This window comes from Vanellus vanellus, assembly GCF_965231255.1.
Source record: "Vanellus vanellus genome assembly, chromosome: Z".
NCBI classification, from domain to species: domain Eukaryota; kingdom Metazoa; phylum Chordata; class Aves; order Charadriiformes; family Charadriidae; genus Vanellus; species Vanellus vanellus.
Window position 1 is genome coordinate 61,968,609 of NC_138908.1, and position 26,536 is coordinate 61,995,144.

Consider the following 26,536-nt stretch of genomic DNA (forward strand, 5'->3'; position numbering starts at 1 on the left):
GGTGCCGGGGAAGCGCCGCATGGGCGGGCGCGGCCGGGGCAGCGCCACCGGCGGGGGGTGGTGCCGGTGCCGGTGCCGGTGCCGGCGCCGCCGCGGGGTGCGCGGCGCAGGGGCGGCGGCCCCGCAGCCCGGGCGGGCGGCAGGTGGGAGCGGAGCGGGCCGGCCCGCCGGCGGTGCAGCGGAGCGGGGAGGGGAAGGGAAGGGATGGGCTGCGCCCCCAGCATCCACGTCTCGCAGAGCGGCGTGATTTACTGCCGGGACTCGGACGAGTCCAATTCCCCCCACCAGACCACCACCATCTCGCAGGGCACCGCCACCCTGCACGGCCTCTTCATCAAGACCGACGCGGCCGACTCCATCCCCTCCGTCCTCGCTTACCAGAGCCGGCAGCAGCCGCCGCCCTCCGCCGGCCCCCGCCGCAAGGACCGCAGGGAGCCCGGCGCCTCCGCCCGGGCCAGGACCCCCCGCTGCTGCGGCATCGAGGCGGAGACCCAGACCAGCAACGCCAGCGTCAAGGTAAAGCTCTGCCGCTCCCGGGGGAGGGGATGGGGGTCCGGGTGGGGGCTAGCGTGGGTCCCCGCCGGAGGGAGGACGGAGACAGAGCGTCCCCCCCGCCTCCGCCGGGGAAGAAGATGATGCTCCGGCGGGCGGGATGCAGCTGTGAGGAGCGGTTGCCCTGGTGCCCACTGACTCACCGCAGCCGCGGCGGCCGGGCCGGGCTGGCACTGCTGGCTGGGGAAGGGAGGGGGGGGCCGTGCCGGGGGACGCCTTGCCTGGAGCCCCCCCCGGGGGTGAGCGCCGTCCGCCGGGCCCCTCGGGCTCCCTCCGCCCCGCGCCCGCAGCCCCGGGCTGGCTCCGGGGTCCCCCTGTGCTGAGATAGCTCCTGGAGTTACAGCTGGAGGGAAAAGGGTTGGTTTCGAGCTTTGGGGCTGATGGCAGGGAATGGGAGTCTGGGAGAGGTGTTAATGTGATAGAATAAGGTCCCTGTCCGTTCCTCCCACCTCCCACCCCCCAGCTTAGTTCTCAACAGCAAAAAAAATGTACTTGCTGTTGGGTTTTCTTCATCCCTTCTTCTTCCCCCCATACCTGGTTAAAATGAACTGTTGCTGCTAGGCAATTCAATTATAGTTGAATTCTAGGTATTCAACTGGGAACCAAACCACTATGATTTGCATACGTAGGTAAATATGCCTTGCTGGTGGTGTAGGGCTAGAGGTTACTGGGAGTGTGTCTGTGGGGTCATCTCACTTCAAATCTGGAAGGCGTAGGTCCCCCCTCTCAGTGGCTAAGGCAGGCACTGCTGCAACCTGCTCATCAACACATCTTCACTTAAGTTTAGCAGTTAAAAGAGATGATTGCTTTGGATGATTTTTTCTTTTTTTTTTTCTTTTTTTTTTTTTTTTAATATCAGAGTAGATTTTTCATTGATTTCCCTGAAAGTTTTTTAAGAATTAAATTTTGCCCTATTTTTGCCCTATTCCAAAGCTCACTATCAAAACAAACAGTGTCATGTTGACTGCACCCTCAGCAAGTTTGCTGACAACACCAAGCTGTGTGGTGTGGTTGACACACTGAAGGGAAGGGATGCCATCCAGAGGGACCTGGAAAGGCTTGAGAGGTCAGCCCGTACAAACATCATGAAGTTCAACAAGGCCGAGTGCAAGGCCCTGCATGTGGGTCAGGGCAATCCCAAGCACAAATACAGGCTGGGTGGAAAATAGGTTGAGAGCAGCCCATTGAGAGGGGAAGGACTTAGGGGTGTTGGTTGATGAGAAGCTCAACATGAGCTGGCAATGTGCACTAGCAGCCCAAAAAGCCAACTGCATCCTGGGCTGCATCAAAAGAAGAGTGGCCAGCAGGTTGAGGGAGGTGATTCTGCCCCTCTACTCTGCTCTGGTGAGATCCCACCTGGAGTACTGCATCCAGCTCTGGAGTCCTCAGCACAGGAAAGACATGGACCTGTCGGAGCAGGTCCAGAGGAGGGCCAGAAAGATGGTCAGAGGGCTGGAGCATCTCTCCTATGAGGACAGGCTGAGAGACTTGGGGTTGTTCAGCCTAGAGAAGAGAAGGCTCCAGCGACACCTTACTGGAAGGCTCCTGGACGCCTTCCAGTACTTAAGGGGGAGCCTACAGGAAAGATGGGGAAGGACTCTTTATCAGGGAGTGTAGTGATAGGACGAGGGGTAACAGTTTTAAACTGAAAGAGGGTAGATTTAGATTGGACATTATGAAGAAATTCTTTACTGTGAAGGTGGTAAGGCACTGGAACAGGTTGCCCAGGGAAGTTGTGGAGGCCCCATCCCTGGAGGTGTTCAGGGCCAGGCTGGATGGGGCTTTGAGTAACCTGGTCTGGGGGAAGGTGTCCCTGCCCATGGCAGGGGGGTTGGAACTAGATGATCTTTCAGGTCCCTTCCAACCCAAACCACTCTATGATTCAATGATGATCCCAGCTGCACCTTAGGTTACTTTTCTGTAACAGCAGGATATTTTGTCACAGAGTAATTTGATGGGCTTTTGTTAAAATATAACTAATAAATTAAAAGATTATATAATCTTCTTCTATAATTTAAAAAAATCCAGAACTCATCTAAGGAAAACACAAGTGAAAGAGATCACAATGAAAAAAAAACCACTACCACAACCCATAGTCTGTTTGTTCAAATGCTGAGAAACGAGCAGAATTGTCTGCGGTTACATCAACTGTTTTACTTACTCAGAAGCAGAATCTGCATAATCAGTGATAGACACAAAGTCTGAGCAGGACTGGAGTAAAAAAACTGTTATATTTATTGGGTTTGGGGGTTATTTTTTTTTTACATTTTAGAGTGGAATACTTAAGACAAAGTATGATTATTCTTTATGTTGAGGAGAGCAAATTAGAAATTCTTACACAATTCTTTAAGTTGAGATTTGAAAAAAAAAGATTTTTTTAAGTGGTAATGCCCTCTTCTGTTCTTATGAATTGTTTATTATTTGTTATTACATCATGTGGTCTTATAAACAAATATATTTGTCCACTTTCCCGTTACTAAAAGTGAACGTATTTCAGATGTTCAGATGTTTTTGAACTTCATAATTGGCACTCTAGTATTATTTTGGATAGTTTCGGTTCTTTTTACAATTTTAGAGTCCCAAGCACCTGGTGCAAATGATGGAGGTTTTTATTTAGCAACTGTTTTAATGATATAGTAGAAATGTTTCCATTCTTATAAGAACTAAGATATGTAAAATATTTTATATAATTTTTAAACTTAGAACCTCCATTCCTGCTGCTCCTCCTGGCACAATTTCCTACAGGTTAATATTATACTTCAGTATTTTTCTGAAGTATAGTAAGGCTGGAATATTATGGATGTATCATAAAGGCAAAATAGTGGTTGATACCTTATGGGCTATGAGAAGTGGAAAAGCATGGAAATACAGTTCTCCAATAGTATGTGATAACGATATTTATTTCCATAGAAGTTAAAAAAATGAAGAAAAATATTAGCTATTTTTGTACAGAAAAAATGTCTAGCAATACTACATGCTTTTAACTCCTGTAGTGCTTGGTTGCACTTATTAGCTGCATTGAAATATCATCTAACTGTATTTAGGGGACAATACAAATACACGGGTCAAATGGGTGTTAGCACTATTATATATTAATATAATATTCCAGTTGTGTAACTATTCAACCCACATAAACCATGCTGCTTCGTTTGTCTTCATTTTCTGTTCTAAACTGTTCTTTAGTTGTTTACACAATCAAGTATTGCATTATTTACATTTGACCCTATCCTTATACAGTGTTTTAAAACTCATCTATACCATAATGTTAAAGTGGTGTTAAAAGAAATCAACCTGTAAAGATTTCAAGCCGATGCAATTCAAATAAAAAAACAAAACCCATCCCATATTGCTTAAAATATGTGGCTTACCTAAACCTTACTTTTTAAGTCCGTCTAATCTATATTCCTTGGGGTGAGGTCAGTGTTACAAAGACAATTATTTTGTTTTCTTCTCCTTTCCTTAATAAAAAGTTCTGAGTTGTTCAGACGATTCAGATGAGTTGGTTACATCCTACTCACACTGGTTATGAGTAACTGATCAGCAGTTCTATCATCTGTGTGTTTCTTTGTGGATTTCAAGTGCTTGGTACCAAATATCTACAGGTTACCTGAAAAATACCCCAAGTGGACTTGCTAAGTACTATAACATGCATCTGTGCCCTAATTTGGAATAGGACCCCCAGCCATACGCTATGTTGCTAAGGTACTTGGATAGAAACACTCAAGTGAAAACCAGACATTTCTTGCCCATGTTCCCTCCTTAATAAAGCCAAACAGTAACATGACAACAAACAGTATTAATATCTCAAACCCGACATCAGCTTTATATAAAGATACAAGGCATTTAGCTTACATCACTGAAGCATAACATTGAGCGCAAGGTGATACTGAGCGAATAATGGCTGCTTGACCCATTGCTCAACTATTCCTGGTTCTGAAGGGCAACAGTACCAGCTGTTTAGCAAGAAGTAAACAATTCCTTGGGGATTTGAAAAGATAATAAAAGTTTACCTTGTTTATGTTTACAAATACATCTTTCAATTGTGGCCAAATACAAATCCTAAGCAAAAGTGCGTGCATAGATATGGTTTTCTTTAACATCTTTATACTTAAATATTAGCAAAACTCAAAGACTATGAGAATAAACAAGTTTTAAGGCTCTTGTTGTTAACTTATAGTGTAGTGGGAAAAAAACCCTGACCCTCTGCAGTCTTCTATTGATTATCGTATTTTTCTTCTTGAAACATGAACAGCAGGTGTAATGGTTATGCCGCGTTCTTTGGGGAAGAGAAAAACCTGTTTATGAACCTCTCCTGGAAGTCAGTCACACTAGGAACAGGTTTTGACAGTTTCAGGCTTTTCTATAGCAAAATAATAATTAGAAGTAAAGCTCAGAAATAAGAAGAAATACAATGGGACAGTATCTCTTACCAATGTTGGTCTGTGTTAAGTTCCAAGGTGAAAGCATTGAGGAGAAGGATGCACTCCAATATGTCAAGCACCTAGGTTTTATGATTTATTTTTTTTTAAATCTGGGGGAATAGGGAAAATGATGCAGCTGCCAAATACAAATGCCAAGTGCTATGGAGAGCATTGAAGAATCCAGGTACTGGGACAGTTGCATCAGGTCCCCAGTCCTGGAGAAAGGCAATTCTAAGCATTGCCTTGATTTCAAATACAGTTCTTCTCTTTAAAGCAGTCTCCTGTGTGAGAAAAGTCACCATACTTCTTACACTTCTTGTTTTGTTTGAAGAGTACCACTGTTTAACTGGCTGCTAGTATGTTCTATAGAATATGGAAGATACCAGATGTAGGGTAAACTTGGAAAATAAACCTCCCCCCCAAAAATTGGGGCAGACAAAAAATGTTGAACTTTGTTATAGAGCAGAGCCTTTTTAATTTAGGCTACCTGTTCTCTGAGAGCTGCTGGCCCGAATAACTCTTACCATAAAGCAAACAGCTAGTAGAGAAGTGATTTTCTTGGACTAAGACCAGACTTCTTAAATGAAAACACTAAAAGGACTTCTGCAAAGATTTGCTCCTCCGTATCGGACCTTTCAATTCCTCCTACAAATGGTGCAGGCAAACTTCAAACAGGCACTGTAGTTGTGCTTTTAAGCAAATAGACAGGAGAAGTGTTATAGAACGGAGAAAACCATTTCTTCAGAACATACTAAATCTCTTGGCAAAGGAAACAGAGCAGCCTGGTAGATTAAACTTACTTGGTATTGAGTGACACAACATTTTGCACTTCCAAAACCGTTGTGGGTGAGAGGTGTTTATATCATTAAATACAAAATGCATATCCCATCCCCACTCCCCCTTAGTTTGTATAAGAAAAGAAAAGTGTTAGAAGCTTGTAAGAGAACAATGAGCCTCAACTATTTTGGCGTTGAGAGTCAATAGGCATCTCAGGATCCCTGCACACCTCAAAGTCCTCCAGCAAAAAGTTATTTTGGAACATTTGCATTCAGTGCCCAAAATACCAAATAGGTTTAGGTAAACTGAGCATTAGTAGCATCTGTTTTCTACTTTTTACCATCTGCTGCGTGAGACTATGAGGTTTTACCTTCTGAGGAGCTTGATGTGGATCTTTTGACAATTTCTAATACTCCATGATCGTGCTGAAGGCAGAGCAGAGGGGTTTCAAATAAAACTGACCACACGGCTGAAAGACATAATGCAAGCTGAGTAGTTGTGCCATATACCCTGGGGTATAGTGCGTGCTCTTGGGATGCAGGAGATATAGGTTTGAATTCCTGCACCTGAGAACGCTCGATGGTGACTAGGGTGTGTTACAGAAAATGGGCACATGGTTTCCCATTCCTCTCCTTCAGGTGAGGAATAATCTAGTCATCTGTCATACTTTTAGTAGTGGTTTAGACAGCAGCGTATTGAGTAGGTTTAGCTTGTGAAACTAAACACCACACCCGCTCTGTGGGTAGTCTAAGAAAGAAGCAAGTCTACCAAACGTCTCTTGCAGACATTTCTTTTCATCTGGCTTAAGTGCCCCTGCCTGCCTTGGACATCCCACACATTGAGATGGTGAGTTTGGCTTACTTCTTGTAATGAACATTTAAGCACCTGACTTGAAAAAATGTTTCCTGTTCCTGGAGGGGGTCCTTCAACTTCTCCAGGAGTTTGTTATTTCAGACAGGTTGCTGTACCTCTTCTGTCTCTGTGGGTTCCTAGATCAGGTAGTTGTCCCAGGCTGCATCCTACAGCCTAGGCATTCCTGAAGTAAGGAGTAATGCAAGTGCATATTTTCATAACTTGGTAATGTTCTGGGAAGTAGTCCTGAATTTTGTGTAACGATACATAAAGCCTGTAGAAGTTAAAGGGAGTATTGTTTCTAGATGCTAGAGATTTCTGAAATGCTGTGTGCTCATGCGTAAGGTTGTCAAATTAAAGCAGCTAGACCTGGGGACATTCATAAGCCTTAGTCCTATATGCAATAAAGAAGCAGAGTTGAGGGGTTTGTTTATTGTGGTGTTTTGTTGTGCTTTTTTAAAATTAAAATCTTCATAGTACAAAAGCAGACATGCTATTTGTGTGACTACTATATTCTCATTTGGGATTATCTGTGTACTCCCTCAAAAGTGTTGTTGCTTGAAAATTCAAGTCCAGGTGAGTAAGATTTGGTGAAAGTGTAAATAGTGGTGTGAAAGAAAACCAGAGACGGAAAAGAAACTGTGCTTTGGGTTCAATTTTCCACTTACACCACCTGCACTGCTGCCAGATCTCAGGGTACTGTACTTTCCATGTAGATAATTCTCTGCCTCTATTTCTCTGCCTCTATTTCCTGCTTATTTTTTTTTTGAAGGATCCAAGTTTGTCTTAGTTACAGGGGTTTTCAGTGTAGCTCAAAGTGAAAGATGCATGGTGTATGTGAAATGTGTAGAATTATCGTTAATATACACGTAACTTTTCTAAAACTGCCTTCAGTGGCAGCTGTATGTACCTGTGTGGTTGCTAGGAAATAGCATGTGAAGTGTTTTATGGTGTAGCAGAGTTTAAACTCTTTTTGGGGACTGTTGTCATGGTAACCAACCCCAGTATTTTCTGAACTTCAAGGGTAGCAGGATTATGGCTTCAGAAAGTCAAGTCACCTTTACTGATGTAAAGATAAATGTACGGAACATCGTGGAACACAGAATGTGTGTTTGAAGTGCATCATTTTGTGATTGAAGGCATGAGCTTACGGTAACGACTGCCACCTGATGATCTCTTGGGTAGTACTGTCTCCCACTGGCCCAGTTCAGTAGGTGCATTTCTAGCCCCAGTAAGTCACTGGCTTTGCAGGGCAGCAACAGCTGACTGTCCCCTTGCTTTTCTGAGGCATCTTCTTTGGGGCAATTTTCACAGGCCATAAAGTACAATGAGGTCATTCTATGTTCCCACGACTGCCCCAAAACACTGGTGCTTTTGCCTCATGAAGCTTGAGTCACCTTTCCTTTTGTGTGAGGAGGAAGCTCTGCCTGGAGATACATTATTAATTCTGAGTAAGATGACATGGTAAGAGGTAGTGTCTAGTGCAGGTAACTTTCTTCACTTGATAGGATCATTAGTCCATTTGCTCATGAGCTTTATTTTTCCCTTGCAGGTCAACCATTTGTGTCAACCACTGCCACAGCCTTCAGCATCCAATTATTTATAAATGTCTTTCTCACCTGTATTGTCAGCTATAATAGAACAAAATGTATTACAGACATTCTGTTCCTTTGGATTACCTCTGACTTTGTGAATAGAGAGTTACTCTATTTTAAAAAAAGAAAAATATCTCTGTGTATCTCCACCCACTGATTTGGCCACCCAGTGCCAAATGTTTCATCTCTTGAATATAGAAAGGGTAGAGCTTAGATTTATGCTGAGAAGCCGCTCAGCTAAATTATGCTACTTTAGAATTAGCCTCAATATTAAGCTCTTAATAACGTGAGTTTCTCACTTGGAAAATACAGAACTGGTTTGGATGTAGATTTACAATTCATTGATCTCTTGCCCCAGATTCATACTGCATCTGAAGAGACAGCTTGCTTTCTACGGGGATGGCAAAACTGGACCAATGTCAGTTAGTTTCATAGCGTGAGAGGGTGGAGCAGGAATTCCAAAGGCCTGGGCCACTTGGGCTCTAGCACACAGAATTCATAGAGCGTGTAGCCAAGTGTGAGCACGTGAATAAATATCGTGAAATTACGTTTCAATAAGAAATCCAAAGAAACAAGAGTTAGCTGAAAGACCCTGCATTAGTAGGGTCAGTAATGTCCACTGTGAAGTAAGGCAACGAGCTCAAATGGGCAGAATGGAGTTTTGAAGTGATGTATCTGTTGGAAAACAAGCTATTCAACAACCGTTTATAAGCTTAGGACAAACTGTGCTCACAGCCAGTTTGCATGTAGAGCTGTAATCCATTAGATTTAATTACAATTGATTTGTTTATATTTGGAGGGGCGGGGTCCAATTCCTTTCTCCTTTCACGCATGTTTTAATCAAAACAGTGATATACTTACCAGGGGTGTTTTAGTGCTATAAAAAAATCAGCTTAATCGAATATGGAATTGGGCATGAGGTCTTTGAAGTTAGCTTTGGAGCTGTTTCCAGCAGTCCATTTTGCCACGTGAATAGCAAAAGAGGCTTTATTCTTCCCCCATCACAGATTTGGAAGGATGTCCAAAGGCACTGTAAACTTGAATTTTGTCATTGATCATCGTTCACCTGCAGTTATATTTCATAATCATTGTGTCCATTTATGAAATGTGACTTATCAAGCCATTGTGCAAACCAGAAACTCAAGAAATCTCTTTTAGAAAAGGAGGGTGAAAATAAGGCTTTAACTTTTGTGTGTGTTCGTTTCCAAAGTGTATCAAATTTCTTTTGAAACTCAGAGACCCCAGGGGAGGTGGTAACATGGTGGCGAGGGTGTTTTCTGGAGATGAGACACCCAAGTTCAATTCTCTGTTTTGAAAGAGTCTGAAGAGATTGTCCCATGAGTCCCCTGCCTCCTGGACTGTTGGCTGTTGTGAGTTTCTGTTCATCGTGGCTCCAAGACCGCTTCCCTGAAATCCATCCATTCCAGAGTCCTGTCCCGATTAATCACTGCTTCCTCCTGTCACAAAGCAAGCCAATTCCTAAACGGCTGTTTAATCATGTTGGGAAATAGAATCATTTAGGTTGGAAAAGACCTTTAAGGTTATTAAGTCCAACCGTTAGCCTAGCACTGCCATGTCCACCACTAAACCATGTCCCTAAGCATCACGCCTACACGTCTTTTAAATGCTTACAGGGATAGTGAATCAACCACTTCCCTGGGTAGCCTGTTCCAGTGCTTGATGACCCTTTTGGTGATGAAATTTTTCCTAATGTCCAAACTAAACCTCCCCTGATGTAACTTGTGGCTGTTTGCTGTTGTCCTATTGCTTGTTACTTGTAACACAAGCTTTCAGGAAAAGGTGGTATGTTCCGTTTCAGAATAAAATCATTCACAGGTGTTAAATGGTTAGGGCTGTGTTTATGTGCCAAGCAGTGTCGTGACTCATGGAAGAGGTGTGTAACTGCCATGTTGAACTCCTTGCCATGGCTTCGTTTCAGGATGCCTCCGACTGCAAAGTGAGGGAGGCCAGAATAGCAAGACGTCTTTAAAGTTTTGATTTCTTTCATTCTCATGGACATGGTACGGTGGGCCGTGGATGTGGTGGGCTGCAGCTGCTGGATGGTGCTTCCATCCCCATGGAGCTCTGTGTGGGGCTGGTGTAAACCTGGGAAATCTTTGGCTGTCTTTGTTCTGGAGGTTTTTGCAGACATGAAAAAGGTCAACTAGAGTACTATAAGGGTACAGTGGATGGTTAGGGAAGAGATGGATGAAGTGAAGGTCCGAGATGAGCTAAGCAGAGTGAGACATTGTTGTTAAAATGTAAGGAAAGTAATCAATCTAGCCTAAGTTGGGGTGGTGTGGTAGGAACATCTGTTATGGGCTGGAGGAGGACGGGACAGAGACTTAAGCCAAAGGGAGTGGGGCTAAAAGGGCCTGTGGGTAGAGAGGTGTTTTGGGGGAAAAAAAAAAGATTTGTCTTGGTGGCACAGGATGCCAATCACACTTGGAAGTCTTAAGGAAATGGGATGTCTGAATCTAGTGATTTTTGTCCAGACCTTATAGCTACACAAGAAAAACGTAGCTTGCGACCCAGTGCTAAGAAATTTTGTGGATTGTAGCAATTGTCTTGAACACGCTATTTCTGGAGTTTATTTGTGGTAGTCTTAATGAGCTTCTAAAACAATTCAATTATACTTGGGTTTCACTGCAACAGGAAAGGCATAAACAGTGTTCTGTGTTACAAAGTTGTAGTAACGCATCCACTGCTGCCTAAAGTCAGCTAGTAGTCTGTGCTCTTTTGGGATTTTATTGCCCACCCCATCATAACAGCAGAGTACTCCTTCTAAATCTATGTAATTTAATATTTGAGAGAGAAGTATTTAATATTTGCGTAGGCAAATTGAAGACTACTAAGTAGTCTGTTTGCTAGTACAAGGTCTATACTCTTAAAAGGAAAAAAATTCTTAGCTTCACATATTTTTTTCTCCTTGTTTGGAGTACTGCTCCAGACAAACCATGCTGGTTTGTTGTGGTGCTATGATAGCGGGGGGAATAAAGTTGGTAGTTAAATCAGTGTTTTACTGTAAAACAGGAAAGGGAGCTTTCGGGGGGGGTCTTGTCCTGAAGAGAGATTTGACAAAAAGGGGAGAAAATGAAACAAAACAAAACAAAAAAGGCCACCAAAACAACAACAACAACCAAACAAACAAACAAAAAAACAACCAACAAACAAACAAACAAAAGCACTGAGCAGGGCATAACAATCAAAATTATTGTAACATGTAGATACTTCTGGTACAACTTTGTGAAATGGCAGCATGTACTCCTATATTCCAGGCCCAGACAGGATATTGCGAGGAGAAGACTCACACAGTGTATTAGCTCTGTGGGTCTGGTGCATGTGAATGAACAAACATCAGTTTTTTCTTTCAAAAGTGACTTTGTATAAATGTTGTCACTTTATTTGGTGCAATGGTTTCCTCAGTGCATTCTGGCATTTTTGCTTATTTCAGTGTGACAGAGCTACATTTTACTACACTGGTCCTTCAAGAGGGCTTGGAGTGAGCAACAGAACTTGTTTGTTTCTCACACCATTAATAGATTGAAAACCATGTGTTTGATAGATGCTACTAAAGAGTCAAGCTCATGACAAGAGCTGTGTCAGTCTTAAAAATAATATATTTAAAATTTCATCATTTTAAGTTAGATTCTGTGCATTCTGGTGTTAGAGATATCAGACTTTTCTTTCAGGTATGAAGTCAGGTGTTTAAGAAAGTGAAATATCATAAGATTATCAATAACATAAAAACTAGTGGGACTGATCAGTGTTACACTTGACCAGAAAGCGTAAGGATATTGTATGGCCTCTGGCAAGATACTGCAGTGAATTAGATCTGTATGCTGCTCTTGGGGGTTTGGGCCCTCGCAAACGTGTGTGGAGCAAAGTCTTGTACCTCAGTGTGTTCCTGGGTTTTGTCCTAATACCTACCATTTTGTCCCAACATGTACTTAGTTCAAACCAACAGTTTTAGAATTTGGGCTTACATTTGTTTGTTCTTTCCTACCCTATCAACCAAGAAGATTCTTTTGTTGTCTCTTTGCAGTTACACATTAACTAGAACAGCTGATGCACATACAGATCTCTTTTGGCCCTCTGGCGTTTTAGTGGCTTAGGGACCATCCATACAGTTCAAAGAGTTCAGTAATGAATCATCTTCAAAGAAGGGAATCGTTTTCATGGGTTCCACCAGATTTATACAAGAGGCTATTTTTAGATCAATGATTTTTTTTTTTTTCCCTTAGAGCTACAAGGCATCTGTGGCCTTGCCTTAGATTTGAAAAAATTGCTCTACTGAAAGTAACTCCTTTAAGGTCATCCTTTCATGTTCAATTTATTGTTATTTTTCATTTGATTGCAAATAGGCTGCAGGTAGCTTAAAATTGAAAAGGGCTCTCTACTTCTATAGCTTGCATGTAAAGTCTTATCAAGAGAACACTGGTTTCCTGCACGCTTATTCTCTGGTGTCGATACGTAATACAGTTTACCTATCCAAGCCTGAAATACGTGTAAGTTTACAAATAGATATTTCATGACACACATACAGTCTTTGGCATGTAGCCTGTTAGACAGCAATTGAGTAGAGTTGCTTCAACATACCCTTGTTTTATTCAGGGACTTATGTAGTATAGCCGCACTGGATCCACTGGAACAAAATGAAGGAAAATGGAGAAAACTTGCTCACAGTTGCAAGGTGTTTCAGTTTGTGTTACTGATGTTGTAAAATGGATACTAGACATATATGATAATCTTTGAGTTTGGGCTGGAGAGCTACTCCTACAAGATAGTGTCATCAGGCGGATTTGAGAATGTCTGAGTGGTAAAGAGCAGCAATACATTTTTGTGCACTGCAGAAACTGTTAAGAGACAGATCAGGTTAACTGTGACTGTGGACACACATTGTAAGAACATTTAACAGAGCTGGCTTTCTAACTGAACACCAGAAGAAGATAAATATTTATGATTACTTTTAAGGTGCTTACCAAAAAGTACTCTGAATTTTTTGTGTGTCACTTCTTATCATTGAAGGAAGAACATAATTTTATTTCAAAACCTAATAAAAGAGCTTAAAATACAAAACAGTGTTCAATGGTACAGCTGTAAAAACTTCGTACCTTTTTGCACTTCCAGCCCCAGTGCAGAAATGTGCAATTCATAAATGTAGTCTGGTAAAAATGGCCAAATTCAGAAGTCACCGCTCCATATGTTAGGATGCAAATCTTGCTCCTGGAAAGACTCCACTGACATCAGTGAGATGAAGACTTGGCCTTTTTCAGGTAGGAAGATAGCAATGGGAAAAAGTCTCCAGTTTTGGTTGTTTGTTTCCCCCCACTCAAAAAGGCTTCAGTTTTGGTTGTTTGTGCCACCCCCTCCTCCATTTGACCAGTTGCAGAGGTGTTGCCATTGCCGAGAATGGGATCAAAGCAGGATTCATTTAAATGTGTGGAATTCTTAGTTCTTTTTAGTCACAATTCACATCCTGTGTCTCCCAGATGCCAAGTCTCTTCATTCATTCTTTGATGGTCAGTTACATTCTTTCTCACTCTGGAGGACAGCAGTTCTATCTGTCTGTTCCAAGTATTATCAAAACTGATGAGTATCTGACAACAGTATGCAGTTCTGCTACCAGCATGTATGCTGTGGACAGGAAAAAGTCATGGCACAGATGTGTGAATTAAAACAGTACTTTCACTGCTGCCTATCAGAGGATTAAGCGTAAAACAGGGAAGATAGTCTGCTGTGCATCCTCTCTAAACTCCTTCCAAACTTTTACTGCTTTTCTGGTCAGAAATTTGCTTGACAGCTGACTTGTATACTGATGGGAAGTTAGTGGGAATTGAGTTTCCTGCTTATTTGGAAATGTCACTTCAACAAGAGAAATATTTCAAAGATAGAATTCTGGAAAAATGTTTCAAGTCAGTCAGAACTTTACTATAGTCAGCCTCAGAATCTGCTTATATTTTGATAAAAATGTCCACCTGATTTACTGCTGCTTCAAGGGGATTTACTTCTAACAAACAAAAATTTTCTGGTGCTGGGAGGATCCAGCTGGAAAACTTCTGTCTGGCAATGCTGACTTTGGTAAGTCACTTCATGCTGTGGCTGGGAGGTCCAACAGCAAGCTACCATAGAAATACCCACAGTAGTTTTAAACCAACTTTCAGTTACTAAAGCTTGAGGGCTGATGATTACAGCAGCATCAGCTGTAAAACACACACTGGGAGGCTGGATAGATGCTTCAGCAGCTGGCTGCACTGACTGCGCCGAACTACAGCCCAACGATGTATGGTTTTGAGGTTGGAAACATAGGACCGAGATCTCATGGTTCTCGCTGAGACACAACCAGCCACCAGCCTTGTACTAAGGGGCCTGACTGGGTGCCTAAACACCTCATTTGGGCCACTATTGTGAAGGACAAGTATGTGGCCAGGACAACAGGACTAGACCTACATAGGCCCAGTGGCCCCACAAATGTGATTGCAGTGTTTGCTGCTGCTCTTCTTCCTCATTTGGTAGCTGACTTGATTTATTTTAATTTTTTTTTTACTTTTTGCACTGATGTATTTTTCATCTTTGATAGAGGTTGCACTGTTAGATCAAAATTCAGGGTGAAATATAAAATGAGTGATTATTTACTCTTCTTACCACCAGCCATAACATCATTTGTGTTGTTACAGATTTGGCTTCGCTGCCTGTGTTTAATCCTTGCAGATGTGTTCAGTGAGTACATATGGAAATGGAAAATCGTTCCCTTTGAAGAGGAAACACTAAGGTGAAGAATTTAGCAAGCTATCTTCAAATAAATATGGTTTCTGACTTGGTTTGCATCTGAGTCCAAATCAGTCAAAAGAAGCCAAGCAAGGTGTTAAATTGGACTAGTAGGCTGTTACTCGATCCATTGTTGTTATGTTTCTTTTCACGGAGAACCTATTCATATGAGGAAGCATATGAATGAAATGCTTACTTGATATTACTCTCAGCAACAGAAAGGTAAAGTGAACAATCGTGTGTATTCTGCTGTACATAAAAATTCACGGAGACTTCTGTACTGCTTCACGCTGTACGCATTTCAGTGATAAGTAATAATCTCAGGCAGAAATGTCTGCAGCCTACCTTTCAACAGCAGCATAGGCAATGATTAAACCAAGCCATCTTAAATAAGATAGACGCTCTTGCAGCTATTTCATTTTCTCAGGATTAGTCTTTTCACTAGAGCTCACTTATAAATCCTTGACAAGTAGAGTGTATTTATTCTATTTCTGTGTACAGTCACAGCATCTTCACCAGTCTTCCAAAGATAATAAAGTAATTTGTGGTGGGTACCAGGGAAATTACTGTGTTCACTGTCTAATCTACTTACTTGAACCTACGTAAAATTTCATTGCAATTTATAACAAGTATCTTATACAACGAAGAAAAACTCAGTTAAAGTTACTGGCATGCATGAGAAATGGAGGAATAGTTCTTATTTGCTGGGAACATAGATAAGGTTTCTATTCTAACATCATATTTTCACTTTCTTAATCTGATAACATGATCAATAACTAAAAAATCATAAGTTTTATTACAAGTAGAAATAGGGTAAACTTTTTTTCTAGTCTGATAGAGGCAAAGTCAGCTTGAGACTTCTGTTTCCCAAGTTGTGAGATGGCCTGATGTCTTAGCGCTATGGCTTGTGCCTCCCCCGAGATGGCTGGCTGCAGAGAGTGTTCCAGCTTTGCAGTGAGGATTCCTGTGCCACCACAGAGGTCTTCTCAGTGGCACCAAGTGGGAGCAAGCTCCTGTCTGACTCCTTCTTGGCTGGAAGGATAGTTCCCAATCCAGAGATGAAAATCCCACTCTGGACAAAAATGGCAACTCTGCATAGACTTGCTTTTAGTTATCCTCTGCAAACTTCCAAATGGCTATTCCTTAGCTGGCTCGTGGTAAGTGTTTTGAGGCGATCATATTTTGAATGTGGTAAGAGTGACTGGATCATTTGAAAATATGTCTGCATACATCATGACTGAAATTAAAATACCAAATTAGGGAATGACTTTTTTAATTTTTATTTTTTAATGACAAAGGGTATTTGCTCAGGCTGTTTTCATAAAGTGAAATATAAAAATGCCAGTTAATGCAAATGTATTTCGTTAGAACTTTCACAGGAAGGACTGTATCTGCAAATACTTGTACCTCTCTATTGGAAACTGCAAGAGCAATTAAAACACTAGAAGCTTCTTAATCATGAAAAACTAAGCATAACCCAGCATTCAGCCTTTTATGGGGGAATGACACTTTTTCAGTATTTTGTATGTATTCATGGCACATTTTTTTAAAAATTGTTGCTGAAATGGGTCAACAATGCATGCTTCTATAAAATCCCTACAGTCCTCGTCGCTAGCTAAATGACTTCTCACTTGCTTTCACGTCTTACTGCTAACTTTTTGCGGGGGTTCCTTTCCTAAGGTCTCCCTAAAATCTAATTATTCTAACTTGGATCTGAGAAGCAACATTCTCAGTTTCTGCAGGGGAAAAAAAAAAAATCACTGGACAAGATGCACATAAGTGGTATGTCAGGGCCACTTTTCTTTTAGAGCACACAAGGCAAACTCACATTTCAGAACAGATCTCTCCGTAAGGTAAGTTCACTGCTGACTGTTACATTGCCTTAAAGGCTATCAGAGCTGCTGTCTCAGACCTACTGTAGATTCAGGGGGGTGTTGATTCACACTGACTTTGAAAATATGATTTTATCTACCTTGAGGACTTAAAAATGGCTTTGCTTTATTTTTAATGAAAGTTTTCTGAGTAATTGGTACCTGATACATGGCAATTTCTGTGAAAAACATAATGACTGCAAATTACAGAATGTGTCAGACTGTACCTTGCTTTGCAGCTATATATAAAAAATGGAGGTAGAGTTCCACTGAGCACGTTAACATGAGTTCACCAGGACACTGAAAAAATAAGTGAAAGGGAGGTCTTCTGAGGATTAATAACTCAAAAATTACATCTCTGTATTTTGGAAAAGTCCAAGACCTGCAGTGGGGAATGGATGCAGGAGGTATCATATGTGCTTGCCCTGGTCTTGTACGTATTATCCAGTGTTGACCATTCTCAGTGACATGATATTAGTTTGGTGGCTTGATCTGACCCAGTGCACCTGTTGTTATGTGTTTGCAATCCTGGCCTCCACTGAAGCCTGACTTAGCAAGATGTTTAAGCACATGGGTAGAACTATCCAGCTTGACTGGAAAAACCAGAGCACCCATTTGACTTTACATTTCCGTGGGGTCATTGCACTCAGAAGTCTAAAACAGCCTTGGGGTGGTTATAACCTGTGTCTGGCAGCTAAATATAGAACAGTTGGTTAGCTCCATGTCACCACAAAGGTCTAGAAAGGAAAAGTAATATTCCCCCAAGAAAAGCTGCATACGTGAAAATTTCTTGTTCCGATTATGTTAGGTAGATCTGAAGACCTGGGCCCTAAATTCTGTAAGGAGGAGTACTAATATATTGCCGTGCCATTACTGAAATAATCAGTGATGCTTTTGTGTTACTCATTGCAGAGGATCCGGCTATCTGTACTGTGTTATCGCTTCATCACAAGGTTTCTGCAGATGGGACCAGTAAGCTAGTCTGACCGATTTATGTGTGCCCAGAAATGGGGTTTTTATGTTCAACAACCGTAACTGTTACAGACATTTCATTACAGGTGTATTTTTTTTTTTAGAAGGCCCCCCAGCCCAACATCTCTCATTTACTTTTGGGGAAGCTTTTAGATTTTAATCGTAACTTGCTATGTGAAGTAAAATGCAATTTCTGGAAAGGACTCTTAGGTCAGAGAGGCGGCCCCTCCAATTGCAGGAAGCCACCTTCTATAAGCCTATTAACTTCATCAAAGCCTTGAAAAAGTTTTCTCTGGTCCCCTCTGACTTTACTGATAGGAGTCCTAAGCTGTCATCTCTGCTTTTTCTGTTGTATTCAGCTAACAAGCTTCTAACATACAGCAACATACATAAGTACACAGCCTGGCACTTCACGTTGTTTGAATTTCAGCCCATTTCTACAACTCCTGCCCTAAAGATTCTCTGCTACTTTGCAGTTCTTGTATTCACCCCATTTTCTGCAGTTTTTTTAACTGCTTTGCCTGTGGCATCCCAACAAATGCCTTTCAACTGTCTTGAACAGGACAGGTTTATAGAGTTTCCTTTGTCCAGCAAATCACTTTTATTATTTTGTACTTCTTTATCAATGCTCATATTAAGGTGACCCAGTAAGTTTGGTAAAATGATATTGAATTGCATCTTCTGTTCAATATAACTTAATGTCTTTATTCTTCCATACAACTCTGGCACAGCTTTTTAGAATGAGTGCCAGTATGATAGGCCTAAGAATTCCCAGATCACTTTCCCTGCTCTCTCAGCAGCTCATTTCCCCCAGCTTGTGTCAATCAAATATTTCTCAACTTCCTTGAAAACTGAATGTGACTCAGCAAGAAATTTGTAGAAGTTACTGTTTTCTATATTGCAGTACACGCTTGCGAATAAGCACAATATTAAGAGGAAACACAGTATATTTCCCGGAAGATCCCATCCAAAGACAGTTGCAAAATAAAGAGGTACATAAGAGAGATATATAACAGAGAACTCTGGAGATATATTTTTCTGTTGTAATCTCACAGACTGTAGTCTTAGGCTGTGAATAATTTATGCATAAGCAGTTCTTCAGTGGAGCTGTATGTGATACTGAGTCTAATCCACTAAAATGAAGAGATCATGCCTTATAAAAGCTTTGGTGGTGAAAGTTTTGTCAGTGAATTGGAACTAAAATCTTTTATGACTTTCAGAGACAGGATTTCTAGATAGGTTACTAGGTTGCAAAGTGTCAGGATTTGAACTGCCCACGTCATCTTTTGGAGAAGAGATTAATATTCTCTTACAGTTCATGATATGTATGTAGTTCCTGGTGCTTAGTAGTTGCTTAATTCTGCAACATACTGAGCATTGGACCATGCTACCTTTAATGCTCCAAGAAGCCCTTTTTGTCTCCAGTGATATTACTCATAAAATAATATTAAACAGATTGCTGAAGTGAGGCTGTGGTGCACAGAATTTAGCTTCTGCAGTGTAAGGTGGATTGAAAATAGGCAGCTGTAACTCTTCTTTGGGGAGAGAAAGTGTGGCAGTTAACGCTGCATTCAGCAGCCAGACTTCCACTTTTAATTCTTGAGCGTGGAAGTTCATACTGCGCACATGCAGAAGCCATGGGAGAAGACTGGTTGCTGAGACATTTGTGAGAGCGTTGTGTTTCACTATCTGTGGGGAATATAACAGAGTAATTTTTTTATGCTCTCAGTATTGTGTTGGTAATGAGTTGCGTAATGCATTCTAATAATGGACAATCTTAGTGGTGGACTAAAATTACTCTATTCCGTTCAAATAGAAGTCAGTACATAAAAACTGGAGTACCAGTAAGAGCTCTCCATAGAACATTGGCGTGACTCTTGTAATGCTGGGTTTGGAAAGTGGCACTTAAATTTGGTAATGCCTCTCCTTGTTAAGACTGGAATAAAATGTCCAAAAAAAAGTCTTTTTCCAGAACACAGTTAATGATTTCCCCACACACTGTGGAATTAGTGATGAGTAATACCAAAATGATTATTGCTTATTGCATAAGTAATAATTTGCTCTGGTGCAGCAGGACAGCTGAAGGACTATGCAGTGCCTTCTTTCCATACTTTTGCAGGGCTTCTGTGGATTGCAGCTGTATGCAAAAGTTAAACCCTAACACAAGATGCTGATCCTACCAGCATTTACATGAGTAGAGGAACAGCAGTGAAATTAACATGACTGCATTCAAGTTTGTAAGACTGGGTAATTAGGTTTTCAGGTTTATCGGGGCAATTCTTTTGTGAGGTATGAATCCTTCAGGTACATCTGACACCCACGTCTCTGTTCCTCTGGGTCAGAGCTTCCCCCTCCTGTGTGCTGCTGTGCTCACTCTGTATAAATACTACTACTCTTCCTCGCTCTTCACCTGTATTTGGGTAGGATTTATAGGATTAGTCAGCCCATGTGCCCTCTTATATGAGGTATTATAAAAGTGAAAGGGGATCTTTGCCTTTGAGATGTATAACCTAAATAGATAAGGCAAGCTTCATAAACACTTTAGTTTAGAATGACAAAATACAGGGGGTGAAAATGCTGTGAAAACGTTGGGTTTGGGGTAACATCCATGTGGCTCAGTTAGATCACTCACTGTGCACATCCCAGAAGGTGATATCCAGATGTCTGTATTAGTCTTAGATTCTCACACTGCTGTGGCTGTCTGGATTATCTGCAGTGGCTTTGTCAAAATTAAAATAGAAACTTAAAATGAATTAAATGTGATCATGAATTATTCATGATCACATGAGAGCCTACAAGTTGTTTATTTTGATGCGAATTTGGCTTTGATTTTTTGTTGTCTGCACAATTTTTAGTATGAGACATGGCACAGACTTTCACATTGGTAGTTTGTGAGCAGGAGGCTTTGTTACTAGAGACAGCATCACTCTTGGTACTTGAGGTGGAAGGGTCTGCTCTGGGAATAATTCATCTATCTGTGGTTTCTGATAAAAGGATTAATGGCAAAATAGTTAATTTTGACATATTTTAAACGCTATATTTGGATTTGAGAGTCAATGTTAGATTGTTATGGCAAAGGTGCACTAATGTTACCTGTTATCCTGAAAACCTGGGAAGATTTAAGTGTTTTACTGGTGATTGTACTGTGTGTTTGCAACTTGGAGTTGTTGTTGGGGCTTGTTTTTTTTAAATAGAGTTTCTAGGTATAATTCTAAGACGTCTTCTGGATGCTGCAATTTTAATTAAAAGGCCAAACTAGTTGGCTTCAGCTGCCTGTCCCCAGACTCAAACAATCAAGACAGAAGAACTGTGAAACAAACACTGTCTGGCCATGTGAAGGAGTGGGGGAGAGAGAACATTATGTCTTTGAAGAAAGTGAGGAATACCCTATTCTTTACTGGAGCTTATTTGGGTATTTTTGTAAAATGTAGGTCAAAGTTCACAGCTGAGTTTTTTCTAAGTGCAAGACAATTCAGAAAACTTCAATGAGTGACTACTGCTCATCCAAACATCTTTGTTCTGGGTTTTGATTTATTTTTTTTTTTCCTGTGTGCTGGCTAGAGAACTATAGTGTTGGTTTTAGGCTGAGATAATATGTAGGTGCCTTACAGTATCTGGCAAAGGAAGATATAAGCAGACCTTGTTGAACCAGGAAGAAATTCTTTCCAGCCATGCCCACCTGGGATAAGAAATTAGAGGAGGTGATACTAAGCCAAAGCTCTGGTAGTGGCACCCATCAGGTGTCTCTAAAGAAGCAGCCTGCTAACCACTCCAGCTTAAGGCTGATATCAATAACTAGTAGTATCTGCATTGAATAGTGTTGGAGAAATTGTAGACTGAAAACACAGAGCATACCTTGGGTCAAAAAGTTGTCTTTGTTTTAACTCTTGGAGTAGAGTCTATAATACCTATGAGTGCGCTTGCAAACCAGGTGCTGCTTCTGACTGCTCTCAGACTACTGAGGGGCGTAATCTTAGTGGTTTTGAAGGCAAGGGAGAACCTGTGAATTCAGCTCAGTCTTAATTTGTTCACTTTCAGTAAGACACTGCATAGTTTATGTTAGATAAACAGTGAAAGGCAAGACAACTAAAATTTTCTTCTTCAGTAAGAAACCAGGTAGGTTATTTACTACTGTAACAGCAGTGTTAAATTAGTTAAGAACAGACTGTTTCTTGTCAAAATCTCCCCAAATTGAAATAGTCCTCCAACAAGCAGCAGCCAAAGCCAGCAATACATTGAGTGAAGAGAAAGGAATTGCCCTTTTCTAGTAGAAGTAAACTCGTGGAAAACTCCTAAATAGTCACATATTAAAATATTTAACTTCTTCCTTTGCTAATTTCCAGGAGGAATGTCAAATATGATAACTGTCTTCCAGCAAACTCTTATTGACATCACAGAGCCCTGGAAGTATGCCCCCCTGCAACCCAGCACAGAAGTGGGACTTGAATTTGGTTTGGCAGCATTTTCCTTGTGAGGTGGAGGGAACCGAACGGTCTCTAGAGCAAACGCTGAGCTGGCAGCCCGTCAGGTGTATGCAGACAACCTCCAGATGTTTTTCACTTAGTCTTTGGGAAACAAAGTTAACTTTAGATTTTAAAATGATTGTTCAATTGTAGATTAACAGTATGCTTCATAAGCTATGAATATTCAAGCTCAGCAGAGAATGGATCGAGAGCAGCCCTGAGGAGGAGGACCTGGGGCTGCTGACTGATGAGAAGCTCGGTGTGAGCTGGCAATGCACGATCGCAGCGCCCTCAACATAGGAAAGACGTGGACCCATCAGAGCAGGTCCAGAGGAGGACCACAAAGATGATCAGAGGGCTGGAGCACCTCTCCTGTGAGAACAAGCTGGACAGTTGGGGAGAAGAGAAGGCTCTGGTGACACCTTATAGCGGCCTTCCAGTACCTAAAGGGGACCTACAGGAGAGCTGGGGAGGGACTTTTTACTAGGGCATGTAGTGATAGGACGAGGGGAAATGGATTCAAACTGGAAGAGGGTAGATTTAGATTAGATATTAGGAAGAAATTTTTCACTCTGAGGGTGGTGAGGCGCTGGAACAGGTTGCCCAGGGAAGTTGTTGAGGCCCCATCCCTAGAGGTGTTCAAGGCCAGGCTGGATGGGGCTTTCAGCAGCCTGGTCTAGGGGAAGATCTACTGTATTGAACCATGGGTCTGCCAGCCCATTATCTTGTCTTGTGCAAGAGCAGAGAGCCTTATGCAACAGACAGAAAAGAGGCTAGATGGGCCTTTCTTAACCTGTAACTAAGGGGCTTCTGAGTTGAAGTTATGTTCCTACTGACATGTTTCACAGCAACACAGGGGCCTACATTTGGTAAACTTTGTTCAACTGCATTCTGAAAAACAGCCCCTCCAGTGGTCTGATATTTTAAGTGAAAGCATCATATTTCTTCCATTGTGAAGATTACTGATGAGTCATTCTTCATTCGGCTCTACACCATTCATGATTTCATAGATGCCTATTCTGTTCCTTTGTTACTTCTCTTCCAGGCAGAATCAGCCTAGTATTCTTAGTTCTCTGAAGACATCTTGGAATATCTATGATTATTTTTGTTGCTTTCTATTGAATTTTTCTAGTTTTGGTTAACTGATCTCAAGGGAAACAAAAAATAACATACAGCATTAAAAGTGTTGGTTCATCATAAATTTACATGGCAGCATAAAGTTGTTTTGTTTGGTGCTCTGTTCCTATCTTCAGATGGATTGCTTTTTTGACTAGCTGAACATATAAAGATGAATAGCAAAGACAAATTTTTAAATCTTTCTGTGTCTATAGTTTTGGATTTTGATCTCTTCTAAGCACCAGTGCATGTATTTCTGAAACAGTTCAGGCTTAGTTGCTGTGGTTTTCCCTAAAATGGATGTAAGGAGATTTGACTGGATCTTCCAGTAATGTATGTGACTTATGCTTTTACAGAGTTGAGAATGGGCAGTAGTGACAAATGGATTAACAGAAAAAGGTCTCACCATGCTGAGATCCACACGTCTTGGGCAAATTCTGCTTACTTTGACAGATGTCTGGAAATGTATTTTTCCTCATGCCTCTTCACACTGCAAGGACATTAACATAACTTACCTGCCGTGCACATTTAACTGAAGTGAAATGTGTGTGCTAACAAAATAAATACACTTTCAGAGAAAGTTCTGTTGACAAATTCAATACTCAAAATAAACCCAATGTCATTGGGGACTGCATTCTCTAATTGGTTTTCTTTCCACAAGTCTAAAATGTTGCTGTTTGTGACACGACTCTGTCTCTTTATTATCTGTGTGCTACTGGATTAAAATATGGAAGTGTGTGGGTTTTTTTTAAAGAAGCCATCATTTTTTGAACCTGCCACAATAGTTATACTGAGACTTACTGAAGTTTCATGCCGCTGGAGTTGTCCATAGGGTCTGTTCAATGTTCACTTTTAAAAGTATTCAAAGTGAAATTTGATGGCAAGTTTAAAAAAAAAAGTGCCAATTTGGTCTGAATTTACCCGATATTGCAGATAGGGGAAAGGAGTGAAATAAAATAGGGCTACATTATGAAGCAGGTATATCTCTTACATAGTAGTTCTGAAGTTAAAGCATTGGGCAGTCTGTGGTTTATAATTCCTTTCTGGTCAGTACAGGCTGGGAGGTGATTGCCTGAGCAGCAAACATACTGAAAAAGGATAGGCAAAGGCATGACTGACCTGAGCTAGCACTGTGACAGCACCACTTGGAGGGACTAGATGACCTTCAAGGGACCCTTCAAGCCAACACTTTTGTGATTCTTTACTCATTGGTGTTTCACTGAGCATCTCTAGACATTAGTCAGTCCCTTCTTCCTATTTGGGTTCTGAGTACCTGGAGGAAGGGGAGGAAGTTTCCTAATCCTGTAGACCGTGAGGCACTGTAGATAGTTGGTGGAGGAAGGTATGCTCTTAATTTACGTGTCCTGTTGCTTTGTGAGCCGGAATACCTGTCAAAATACCAAGTCAAAATACTACTGGAAATTGATGTGTTAGGTTTTTGCCATGACTTAACACCCTAATAAGGAAAAAATGCTGCAGGGTGTTTTTTGCTTTTTGCATGTTTGGTGGCTTGTGGGTTGGTTTTTTTTTTTCCTTTTTGAACAAATTAACAGCATCTGTGGGTAAGAATTTGGTTTCTCAAATTTTGTATTCCTATGGTATGGAAATCCAGCCAGTTCTAAGCAAATGTACATCTAAACTTTTACATAAACACAAGAATAAGGAACCTGCAATACCTAAGAGTAGCGTATTGTAAAGAGGAATAAATGCTTAACTTTCTTATCAAAGAGTAGGAAATAAGCCAACTCTGCTGTATTTCTCTTCTTTCTGTAGACTTGCATGTAAAATATTAACCAGGAAACCCATTAAGGAATATGATTTTTTTCATTAAAATCGATACTGTTAGAATGAGAAAGACAGGATGTGTCAAAGATATAATTTCTTGAAAGAAAAGTGTTTGGTATCAGACTGATGCAGCATTTTCTAATTTGATATATTCCTGGTATGTATTTTACCCATCAAATTCAATTTATAACATTTTTGTTATATTTAATTTTTTTATGTCATTGGCATAAAAATGTCACTGACAGTGAGTACACTGATAATGATAAATGTATTTTTTGAGACCATCCCCTTCTGAAGCAATGTGAATAGCTGACAAGTCATCTGAGCCACCTCTCTGGGCACTCTGCTCTTGAACAAGAGACATGTGGGTAGTAGATCTGGGGACGTGGGCTGTTTATTGCTCTGCTGTAGGGAGGAGGTGAAGGAGAAGGAAAGATTGCCAGGACATGGTTGGCATATTGACCCAGGAGTTCACAAGGAACATAAATCTGAAATTGCTGAACTACTAACTAAGGTGTGTCACCTGTTCTTTAAACCAATCTCAGCGGTAGCGGAGTAAAAATCAGATAATGACATGTTAGTATTCCTTAGCGCATACCAAAGATCCTCTAGGAACTGCATTCTGTTTCCATACTGGGCAAGACATGATGTCTTGAGGTAAAACAAAGCACAAGTAGATGTGGTAGGCAATTGGATAATACGATATGCTGGAGAAGACTTAGCGTGGCTTTTTCTATAAGGAAAGCATAAGCCAAGATGAGCTATCAGCATCAAGCTTAGGTGGTATAAGGGACAGTGTCACCCTGTGCTTGCCCTGTTTTTGCATTTTTCAGTTTGTCATCTGCTTTTGGCCACATCTGGAGACAGGATTTTGGGCCAAGATCGATTGGTCTGGCCAATTTTTCGGTTGTTCCTTACAGAGTTTCTAAAAAGGACACGGGAATGTGTTTAGACACCTCCCCAGAGATTTGTGGGGTTTTTTTAAGGGACATCCTAATCAACTGTGTTCAGTCAACTGTAACTTGGACACCAAATCTATTTTGTGCTAACATCAAGAACCAGAATTGTGGCACTGGTATTAGTAGGACCAACGTGCAGATCATGATCAGATCAACGTGCGCGGGGAGAAATTTTACGTACAAACCTGCAGGAACGCTTCCAGATTCTGTTGGAAGCCTTAATCTGGGAATTATAGGAGTAAAAGAGACCATTATAGGAATTATAGGAATAAAGAGTCCATGGACTACTCTTTATGGATCATGGGGTTTTTGTGGCCTGTCTTCCCTTGACAGGTCTCAAAGCAGCTGCTGCTGTGAGCAGAATTGAGGACCGATCAGCAATTGTAGTTTCTATGCCAATTGTAA

At 41.2% G+C, this 26,536-nt stretch overlaps 1 protein-coding gene across 1 annotated transcript in view; it reads left to right on the plus strand.

Moving 5' to 3' along the window:
* Positions 1-204: 204 nt before the first annotated feature.
* The window catches only part of PDE8B (phosphodiesterase 8B), a gene marked incomplete at its 5' end in the record, with an annotated part of 78,780 nt that continues 52,448 nt past the window's right edge, over positions 205-26,536 (plus strand). Inside the window, one exon of the mRNA XM_082497998.1 lies at positions 205-516. Within this exon, the coding sequence (XP_082354124.1) occupies positions 205-516 (312 nt within the window). The remainder of the gene's footprint in view (positions 517-26,536) is intronic.